The 12,021-nt window shown below is 39.6% G+C and overlaps 1 protein-coding gene across 1 annotated transcript in view; it reads right to left on the bottom strand.

Annotated features, from left to right (window-relative positions):
• The window catches only part of KIF15 (kinesin family member 15), a 167,600-nt gene that overhangs the window by 108,126 nt on the left and 47,453 nt on the right, over window positions 1-12,021 (bottom strand). Inside the window, exon 5 of the mRNA XM_057497184.1 lies at window positions 5,228-5,265. Coding sequence (XP_057353167.1) covers window positions 5,228-5,265 — 38 coding nt within the window. The remainder of the gene's footprint in view (window positions 1-5,227; window positions 5,266-12,021) is intronic.

Genomic DNA, 12,021 nt, shown 5'->3' on the forward strand with positions numbered 1-12,021 from the left:
GGCTGGTGACATATACTAGTGAAAAGCAGGAAGAACTTGCTTTTGAACCATTAGTAGCAGAGAGTCCCTGGCGGGAGGGAAGAGCCCCTATACCCAAAGATGCATGGTATACAGATGGCTCCAGCTGTGGGCAGCCCCCAAAATGGAGGGCCATAGCTTCCATCCTAAGACTGAGACAATATGGATGGAAGATGGTGAGGGGAAGAGCAGCCAATGGCAGAGTTGCAGGCTATGTGGCTTCTGATCAGCCAGGAGCCCTCCCCTATAGTTGTCTGCACTGACAGCTGGGCTATCAGGGCTTGACCCTGTGGCTACCAACCTGGTACCATGTCAACTGGATGGTTGGTAATCAACCCCTTCAGGGGCAAGAATTATGGCAAGACTTATGGGCCTATAGTCAGACTAAAATAATTACAGTATACCACGTGACAGGTCATTTGCCATTGGGATACCCAGGAAATGATGAGGCAGATAAATTGGCCCAGATACGTTGGTTAGAAGGAAAGCCTGCCTCTGATGTAGCCCAATGGCTACATCAGCGTTTGTACAATTTGGGACCAATGATTTCACTCATATGTGGAGTATAAGAACAAAGAAAAAACTGAAGGAACAAAACGGCAGCAGAATCACAGAACCCAAGAATGGATTAACAGTTACCAAAGGGAGAGGGACTGGGGAGGATGGGTGGGAAGGGAGGGATAAAGGGTAGGGGAAGAAAGGGGGCATTACAATTAGCATGTATAATGTGGGGGTGGGGGGCATGGGGAGGGCTGTACAACACAGAGAAGACAAGTAGTGATTCTACAGCATCTTACTACGCTGATGGACAGTGATTATAATGGGGGTTGTGGTGAAGGGGGGAGCCTAGTAAACATAATGTTCCTCATGTAATTGTAGATTAATGATACCAAAAAAAAAAGACAATGTGGGCTGTCACCCATCAGTGGGACTTGCCTTTGACCTTTGAAGAAGTTAGTAGAGCCCAGCAGGAGTGTGTCGTGTGCTCCTAAAGGTACTTACACCAAGTTCCACAGCAACATGGGGCAATAGCTAAGGGGCCTATACTCCTCGTCAGGTAGCAGATAGACTATATTGGGCCTCTACCTGTGTCAGAAGGATATCAGTACGTGATGACGTGTGGACACAGTTACTAGACTTCTAGTTGCTTTTCCTACCCGTTATGCAGACCAGCAGGTGACCAAAAGAGGCCTGGAGCGTCTCTTTGCTGCCTATGGCCGACCACAGGTGATTGAGAGTGATCAGCGCACCCATTTTACTGGACATACACTGCACGAATGGGTACGACAGCTGGGAATCAAGTGGAAGTTTCATGTGCCATACAATCCTACCACAGCAGGCATGATAGAGAGGCACAAAGGCTTGTTAAAATCCGGACTAAAGTCAGATACCAATAGTTTGCGGGGAAGGTCAGTCCGCTTATGGACAATGCTACAGTGTTTGAATGAGAGACCCCAAAAGGGAGCTTTCAGCCCCATAGACATGTTAGCACATATGGCTGCCTCCCCCATACAACTGTAAGTACAAACCAAGGAAGAATCACTGAAGCTGAAGTTTGGCCACCAGAATAACATCTTGCTGCCAGCACCAACTGCACTGAACCCCAGAGACTCCATTGAGTGGACGTGGCCTTAGACCTTTAGACACATGGACCAACGATGGCTGGCTCTCCTGGCACCTTGGGGACAAGGCCTGGAAGCTGGCCTCCTGTGTATTCCTGGAATAACAGCAGAGTGACCCCAAAAGGTCACTGTAGTATATCCTGAATGGCTAGAAGGTAGGAGCATCTTACCAGGGAGTTTTATCATTATGGCCAGTGCATGCACCTCCAGTAGCACTATATATACACCCTTTAGAAACCCCCACGGGGAAAGGAGTAAAAGTATGGTATACTAGACCTGGAAGGGACCCCCTTCCTGCAACAGTCCTATCATGGGACCACTCTCTTGCATGCATCCTACCCGATGGACAAGATTTGCCTAGGTTGGTGGCATTAAAACATGTGTCTTATCGCCCCTAAAGTCTTTGTGGATTGGGAACTTCCTCTGGCTTGAGGATTATTATAATTTTTGTCATGAGGAACCTCCTCAGGCTTGAGGATTATTATAATTTTTGTATCAAAATCTTCCTGTATCTTAATTTTTATTATCTCTAAATTGTTATCCTCTGTTGCTGTGTAATCTGGTTACAGTGCTCCAGCTTTCTCGCACAGGGACCATTGCAGAAGATTGAAAGCATGTAGATTGTAAGGCGAGAATCCTGGAGGGGTGGAGTGTGGGGAAGTTGGGGTTCCTATGACCAGGATCCTCACTGAACTTAAACCACCTGATGATGTAACTGGCCTGTTGCTGGCCTGCCGCTTCCACAGCTGTAGGCAATAAGTGATTATTGCGCTACATAGAGAGCTTGGTCCAGTGCTCTGGGCAGAGGTAGAGATGCTAGTGCTCGACCTACCGCCGAAGAAAAAGCCGGGTAATAAACACTTTCACCCCAAAGAATGTTTGTTGTCAATTTATTTGGTCACACTGAATCCATAGCGAACTTGCCTGGGGCTGAAACCCATTGGCAAGACAGACATTCAGTCACAGAGGCTGACCTTTGCACACTGGCTATGTGGGCACAGGCTAACACTCAGGGAGTTCTTAACTCTGAGATGGAGATGATAGTGATAATAACTATCTCACAGGGTATTACTAAAAATTAGCATTAACTAGTTTTTTTAATTGAGCAATAAAAGCCAAACTGGTAAGAAAGATACTGCAAGAGTATTTTATAAGAGGCTGACCTTTGCACACTGGCTATGTGGGCACAGGCTAACACTCAGGGAGTTCTTAACTCTGAGATGGAGATGATAGTGATAATAACTATCTCACAGGGTATTACTAAAAATTAGCATTAACTAGTTTTTTTAATTGAGCAATAAAAGCCAAACTGGCAAGAAAGATACTGCAAGAGTATTTTATAAGATTTCTATACAGACAGAAAACTGTAGAGTAAGCCTATCTCTATTTTGTTAACATTGGGAAAAGTTTAATGTTAACTTGTTAAAATGTTAACATTTACCAGAAAAAATATAGCTAGAAAAGATGTAAAATTGTAAATATTATAAATATTTACAAAAATATTTTTTATACAAAAAATAAACACAAAAAAACCCCTGTAAATATTAGCTAAATATGATGCCTTAGAGACCAAAGAAACTAACAAAATAGTGGTGTGTGCAAGAAATCAATAAATTTTAAAATACTGCCATTGCCTTGCTGTGCTAAACCTAGAATATTTTAAATGGCCCTTGTGAACTGTAACAGAGACAGAAAATCCAAGTAAATGAACAGAGGACAAATAATATTAGAGTACACAGATAATTTTACAATTTTCCTGTTAAGAACATACAAAGATACTCAACATATTCGTTAGTTACCTTCATCATCTTTCCCTAGTCTGTGCCTTAGTTCCTAATTGTACTTCTACTCTCGCCCCTCCTACAGTCTTTATTCTGTTCAGCTGCCTGAGCAATCCTTTTAACATCAGATTATGTAATTCTTTCCTTAAAACAAAACTTTCCGATGACTTTACATCTCATTCATAACAAATTCCAAAATCCCAGGCGACAACTCTGACTTCTCTTCCTACTTGCCCATTATTCTGGGCCTTCCTGATATTCCTCCAACACTCGAGCATGCTCCCAACTCAAGGCCTGTGCATTTGCAATCCCTCTGCCTAGAAGATTCTCTTCCCAGAGAGGCTCATGGCTCCTCTCATTTCAGTCAGTAATTCTCTTTAAATGTCACCTCCTGAAAGGCCTTTCTGGACCCACCTACCTAAAATAGAACACCCAGCTCTTTTCTTCAAACCTTTATTTTTCTTCATAGCACTTATTACCTCTTGCATAATTACTAGACATTTATTTGCCTTTAGGTGTGCATCCTGTCCTGAGAATATAAGCTCCATGAGAGCCTGGACACTGCCTTGCATTGGAACAGGCCACCAGAGCCTGGAAGAGTGGCTGGCATATTTTAAGTACTCAGTTGTTTGCTGTTAAAACCTCAGGGACAGGAAGACCTTTCTTATTACAACTCAATTCAGAAACCATTAAAAAAACAAAAGCAAACAAAACTGAAATTCAGCCACATTAAATAAAATACTTTAGCACAGGAAAAAAACTAAAATAAGTCAAAAGACAGCTGAAAAACCTAGAGGAGGATCTGTATCCTATCCCAGATAAAGAGATAATCTATTTTATAAAGAATACGCACAAATGAGTGAGAAAACAGTAAGTTAATTTTAAATGGGAAAAAAGCTTGAATGGGCATTTTATAGAGAGGCTACTCAAGTAAATGAACATGTGAAAGGTGCTGATTTGTCAACAGACAACAGGAAAGTGCAAAAAATAAATAAATAAACATGAGATAATACTACACATACTCCAGAAAGACTAAAATTTTTTTACCTGACAATACCAAGTATGGCAAGGATGTAGAGCACCTGAAACTTCCTTATCTATCATGGCCATATCTACTAAAGATGAATATACATATACTATATAATTATTTACAATTCCACTCCTAGGTATGTATCTAATAGAAATGAACCTTTAAAAACATGTAAGAAAAACTGTTACAGCAGCATTACTCACATGGTCTAAAACCGGAAATTATCTAAATGTTGATCAACAGGAGAATAGAAAATGTACATTCATAAATAATATACAGCAATGGAAATAAATTACTACTACATGCAACAACATGGGTGAATCTTAGAAATAATGCTGAGAAAGAAGCCAGACAAAAAAGAGTACATACAGTAAAATTCATTTGTAGAAGTTCAAAAATAAAATTAATGATGATAGAACTCAGAGAAATACATACTTAAGAGGAAGGGGCTGGGGTAGCTATTGACTAGACACCGTGATCTGAGTAGTGGTTATACAGGTATATAAATATTTAGAAAATCATTAAACCTAATTCACAAACTTTATTGAGTACACTTTATTGAGTACTCTGTACTAAGCATTGAGTTGGGCACATAGTTGCAAACATGGACTTTGCAATCATGTAACTCACAATCTGACAGAAACTTGGAAAATACTTCTAATTTTATTAGGTCAACATCATATATAGAAAGTACGCCTTCCCAAGAAAGGTACCAGGTGCTGTCATCACAGACAGAGTAGACTAAGCCAGCAAATATTTATCTTTTATGTACTTACCCATCATAGTAAATGTTTTCCCAGAGCCAGTCTGTCCACTGTAAAAAAGAATTTTATATATCATTTTTATACATGAAATTTAGAAGACTACCCGCCTATTTTAATCTTCTACTCGTATATAAACTTTCCCCGAAAGAGGTTATTTTCTTTCTCTTCAAAAAACTATATTAGGTAAAAAGTGAATGGTCCTGAGGGCAGAGCCAAGATGGTGACTTGAGTAGAGCAGCAGAAATCTCCTCCCAAAACCAGATATATTTTTGAAAATACAACAAACACAACTCTTCCTAAAAGAGAGACCAGAAGACACAGGACAACAGCCACAGTACATCCACACCTGAGAGAACCCAGCGCCTCACGAAGAGGGTAAGATACAAGCCACAGCCTGGAGGGACCCAAGCAACCCTCACTCCAGCTCCCGGCAGGAGGAGAGGAGTTGGAGTAGTGGGGAGGGAGAGGGAGCCCAGGACTGCTGAACACCCAGCCCTAGCCATCACACCAGAGCACAGACACACAATGCATGGGGTGCTGGAAACTAGGGAAACAGGACAGTAAGACCTGTGAGCAGGTCCCTGCAGCCGGGACCCCTGGGATAAAGAAAAGCGAGTGCTTTTTGAATGTCTTAAAGGGACAGGTGGATGAAAGCATCCCAGGACACTTAGCCCAGCACCTGGGAATCCCAGGTAACACTGGGCACCCTAACACCCAGGGCAGCAACACGGCTCAGAGGCCCCTCAAGGCGATAAACAGCCTCCCACCTGTCTCCCCTCCGACCCGGCTCTGCCATATTGGATAAGCAAACCGTGGCTGGCCACACACATAGCAACTGCAGAGCTTAATTCCACAGCAACATCGGAGTTTAACTCCACAGTGGCCAGGCAAGAATCAGAGGCCCCGTCTGCCCACACCTACCCAGCACAAGCCACTAGGGGTTGCTGTTCTCCCAGGAGAGGAAGGCCACAAACCATCTAGAAGGGATGTTCTCCCAGCCAAAACATAGCACCAGGCCCACACAACAACCTCTATCACCGTGAAAAAGGCAAAAGAATTTGATACAGACCAAAATCAGAGTCAAACCCTGAGGAGATTGACCTAACCAATCTTCCTGAAAAAGAATTCAAAATAAAGGTCATAACCATATTGATGGAGCTGCAGAGAAATATACAAGAGAAAGGGATGAAGTCCGGAGGGAGATTACAGAAATGAAACAATCTCTGGAAGGATTTATAAGAATGGATAAGAGATGCAAGAGGCCATTGATGGAACAGAACCAGAGAACCAGAATGCATAGAAGCTGACATAGAGAAAGATAAAAGAATCTCAAGGAATGAACCAATATTAAGAGAACTGAGCAAACAATCCAAAAGGAAAAATATCCGCACGATAGGGGTAACAAAAGAAGAAGAGAGAGAAAAAGGGATAGAAAGTGTCTTTGAAGAAATAATTGCTGAAAACTTCCCCAAAACGGAGGAAGAAATAATTGCTCAGACCACGGAAGTACACAGAACTCCCAACAGAAGAGAGCCAAGGAGGACAACACCAAGACACATGATAATTAAACTGGCAAAGATGAAGTACAAGGACAGAGTTTTAAAGGCAGCTGGAGAGAGACAAAAGATCACCTACAAAGGAAAACCCATCAGGCTATCATCAGACTTCTCAACAGAAACCTTACAGGCCAGAAGAGAATGGCATGATATATTTACTGCAATGAAACAGAAGGGCCTTGAACCAAGAATACTGTATCCAGCACGATTATTATTTAAATACTAAGGAGGGACTAAACAATTCTCACACAAGCAAAAGTTGAGGGAATTTGCCTCACACAAACCACCTCCACAGGGTATTTTAGAGGGACTGCTCTAGATGGGAGTACTCCTAAGACTAAATAGATGTCACCAGAGGAAATAAAATCATAGCAAAGAAAGCAGACCAACCAAATACTAACAAACGGCAAAAAATAAAATCAACTACCCACAAACGCAGTTAAAGGAAACACAAAAGAGCACAGAATAAAAGAACCAACATATCAGGAACGGAGTAGGAGGAATAAGAAGGGAGAGAAATAAAGAATCACTAAACAATGTTTATAACAGCTCAATAAGTGACTGCAGTTAGGCAGTAAGATACTAAAGAAGATAACCTTGAACCTTTGGTAACCACGAACCTAAAACCTGCAATGGCAATAAGAACATATCTTTCAATAATCACCATCAATGTAAATGGACTGAATGCACCAATTAAAAGACACAGAGTAATAGAATGGATAAAAAAGCAAGACCCATCTATATGCTGCTTCCAAGAAACTCACCTGAAACGCAAACACATAAACAGACTAAAAGTCAAGGGATGGAAAAAGATATTTCATGCAAACAGCAGGGAGGAAAAAGCAGATGTTGCAGTACTAGTATCAGACAAAATAGACTTCAAAACAAAGAAAGTAACAAGAGATAAAGGACATTACATAATAATAAAGGGCTCAGTCCAACAAGAGGATATAACCATTATATATATATATATGTACCAAACAGGAGCACCAGCATATGTGAAACAAATACTAACAGAACTAAAGGATGAAACAGAATGCAATGCATTCATTTTAGAAGACTTCAACACTCCAGTCCCTCCAAAGGAAAGATCCACTGGACAGAAAATAAGTAAGGACATGGAGGCACTGAACAACACACTAGAATAGATGTACCTAATAGACATCTATAGAAATCTACATCCAAAAGCTACAAGATACACATTCTTCTAAAGTGCACATGGAACATTATCCAGATTAGACCACATACTAGGCCACAAAAATAGCCTCAGTGAATTCCAAAAGGTGGAAATTCTACCAACCAACTTTTCAGACCACAAAGGTATAAAACGAAAAATAAATTGTACAAAGAAAACAAAAAGGCTCACAAACACAAGGAGGCTTAACAACATGCTCCTAAATAATCAATGGATAAATGAACAGATTAAAATAAAGATCAAGGAATATACGGAAATAAATGACAACAACAACACAAAGCCCCAACTTCTGTGGGACGCAGCGAAAGCAGTCTTAATAGGAAAGTATACAGCAATCCAGGCATACTTGAAGAAGGAAGAACAATCCAAAATGAATAGTCTAACACCAGAATTATCGAAATTGGAAAAAGAAGAACAAATGAAGCCTAAACTCAGCAGAAGGACAGACATAATAAAGATCAGAGAAGAAAAAAAAAACTGAGAAGAATAAAACAATAAAAAAAATCAACGAAACCAAGAGCTGGTTCTTGGAGAAAATGAAATAGATAAGCCTCTAGCCAAACTTATTAAGAGAAAAAGAGAATCAACACACATAAACAGAATCAAAAACGAGAAAGGAAAAATCACGACAGACTCCACAGAAATACAAAGAATTACTAGAGACTATTATGAAAACCTATATGCTAAAAGGGTGGAAAACCCAGAAGAAATGAACAACTTCCTAGAAAAATAAAAACTTCCAAGACTGACCAAGGAAGAAATACAAAATTTAAACAAACCAATTAGGAGCAAAGAAACTGAAGCAGTAATCAAAAAACTACCCAAGAACAAAACCTCTGCTCCAGAAGAATTCACCAGTGAATTTTATCAGACATATAGAGAAAACATAATACCCATTCTCCTTAAAGTTTTCCAAAAAAATAGAAGAGGAGGGAATACTCCCAAACTCATTCTATGAAGCCAACATCACCCTAATACCAAAAACAGGCAAAGACCCCACCAAAAAAGAAAATTACACACAAATATCTCTGATGAACGTAGATGCAAAAATACTCAACAAAATATTAGCAAACCAAATTCAAAAATATATCGAAAGGATCATACACCACGAACAATTGGGATTAATCCCTGGGATGCAAGGATGGTACAACATTTGAAAATCCATCAACATCATCCACCACATAAACAAAAAGAAGGACAAAAACCATATGATCATCTCCATAGATGCTGAAAAAGCATTTGACAAAATTCAACATCCATTCATGATAAAAACTCTCAGCAAAATGGATATAGAGGTCAAGTACCTCAACATAATAAAGGGCATATATGACAAACCCACAGCTAACAACATATTGAACAGCGAGAAGCTGAAAGCTTTTCCTCTGAGATCGGGAACAAGACAGGGATGCCCACTCTCCCCACTGTTATTTCACATAGTACTGGAGGTCCTAGCCATGGCAATTAGACAAAAAAAATAAATACAAGGCAGCCAGATCAGTAAAGAAGAAGTTAAACTGTCACTACTTGCACATGACATGATATTGTACATAAAAAACCATAAAGACTACACCCCAAAACTACTAGAACTGATATTGGAATTCAGCAAAGTTGCAGCATACAAAATTAACACACAGAAATCTGTGGCTTTCCTATACACTAACAATGAACCAATAGAATGAGAAATCAGTAAAATAATTCCATTCACAATTGCATAAAAAAGAGTAAAATACCTAGGAATAAACCTATCCAAAGAAGTGAAAGACCTATACCCTGAAAACTATAAGACACTCTTAAGAGAAATTAAAGAGGACACTAACAAATGGAAACTCATCCCATGCTCTTGGCTAGAAAGAATTAATATCCTCAAAATGGCCATCCTACCCAAAGCAATATACAGATTTGATGCAATCCCTATCAAATTACCAACAACATTCTTCAACGAACTGGAACAAATAGTTCAAAAATTCATATGGAAACACCAAAGACCCCAAATAGCCAAAGATATCCTGAGAAGGATGAATAAAGTGGGGGCGATCTCACTCCCCAACTTCAAGCTATAGTACAAAGCCATAGTAATCAAGACAATTTGGTACTGGCACAAGAACAGAGCCACAGATCACTGGAGCAGAATAGAGACTCCAAACGTTAACCCAAACATATATGGTCGATTAATATACAATAAAGGAGCCATGGACATACAATGGGGAAATGACAGTCTCTTCAACAAATGGTGCTGGGAAAACTGGACAGCTACATGTAAGAGAATGAAACTGGATCACTGTCTCACCCCATACACAAGAGTAAATTCGACATGGATCACAGACCTGAATGTAAGTCATGAAACCATAAAACTCTGAGAAAAAAACATAGGCAAAAATCTCATGGACATAAACAAGAGCAACTTCTTCATGAACATATCTCCCTGGGCAAGAAAAACAAAAGCAAAAATGAACAGGTGGGACTACATCAAGCTGAAAGCTTCTATACAGCAAAGGACACCATCAATAGAACAAAAAGGTATCCTACAGAATGGGAGAATATATTCGTAAATGACAGATCCGATAAAGGCTCGACATCCAAAATATGTAAAGAGCTCATGCACCTCAACAAACAAAAAGCAAAAAAATCCAATGAAAGAAATGGGCAGAGGAGCTGAACAGACAGTTCTCCAAAGAAAAAACTTAGATGGCCAACAGACACACAAAAAGATGCTCCACATCGCTAGTTATCAGAGAAATGCAAATTAAAACCACAATGAGATATCACCTCACACCAGTAAGGATGGCTACCATCCAAAAGACAAACAAGAAATGTTGGCAAAGTTGCGGAGAAAGGGGAAACCTCCTACACTACTGGTGGGAATGTAAATTAGTTCAACCATTGTGGAAAAAAGTATGGAGGTTCCTCAAAATGCTCAAAATAGACATGCCATTTGACCCAGGAATTCCACTTCTAGGAATTTACCCTAAGAATGCAGCAGCCCAGTTTGAAAAAGACAGATGCACCCCTATGTTTATAGCAGCACTATTTACAATAGCCAAGAAATGGAAGCAACCTAAGTGTCCATCAGTAGATGAATGGATAAAGAAGATGTGGTACATATGCACAATGGAATATTATTCAGCCATAAGAAGAAAACAAATCCTACCATTTGCAACAACATGGATAGAGCTAGAGGATATTATGCTCAGTGAAATAAGCTAAGTGGAGAGAGACAAATACCAAATGATTTCACTCATATGTGGAATATAAGAACGAAGAAAAACTGAAGGAACAAAACAGCAGCAGAATCACAGAACCCAAGAATGGACTAACAGTTACCAAAGGGAAAGGGACTGGGGAGAATGGGAGGGAAGGGAGGCATTAGGGTGGGGAAAAAGAAAGGGTGTATTACGATTAGCATGTATAATGTTGGGGGGAAGAATGGGGAGGGCTGTGCAACACAAAGAGGACAAGTAGTGATTCTACAACATCTTACTACGCTGATGGACAGTGACTGCAATGGGGTTTGTTGGGGGGATTTGGTGAAGAGGGGACCCTAATAAACATAATGTTCTTCATGTAATTGTAGACTTATGATAACAAAATTTAAAAAAAATTAACTACATATGTAAAATTCCTAAAAAGAAAATCTACAAGAGCACACAAAAAGAGATGTGGTACTCATAGAGATACTCTATTTTTAAAAGTTTCCCTGTAATTTTTAAAATCCGTTATATTGAAGTATTTACAATATAATGTGCAAGTCTTAGAAAAAAAAAGTGAATGGTCCATTTTCTTTCTCTCCTATTCTGCCACTAAGAGTTGACCATGTTAATTGTCTGGTAAGTGCTTCTAGATTTTAGAAATTCAGCCATCAGAGTTTTCATTTAATTTTTATTTACAAAATTGGAATGAAGCTCTTCATAATGCTCTGCAACCTGTTTTTTCCCTTAATTTTATCTCATATATTTTTCTAAGTCAATAAAAATTTACCTCATTGTTTTTAAGAGCTGCATAGTATTCCATGTATGTATCATAATTTAGTTAATCAAAAGAAGATGGACTACTGTTTC

Source organism: Manis pentadactyla, chromosome 1 (assembly GCF_030020395.1).
Source record: "Manis pentadactyla isolate mManPen7 chromosome 1, mManPen7.hap1, whole genome shotgun sequence".
Classification (NCBI taxonomy): Eukaryota; Metazoa; Chordata; class Mammalia; order Pholidota; family Manidae; genus Manis; species Manis pentadactyla.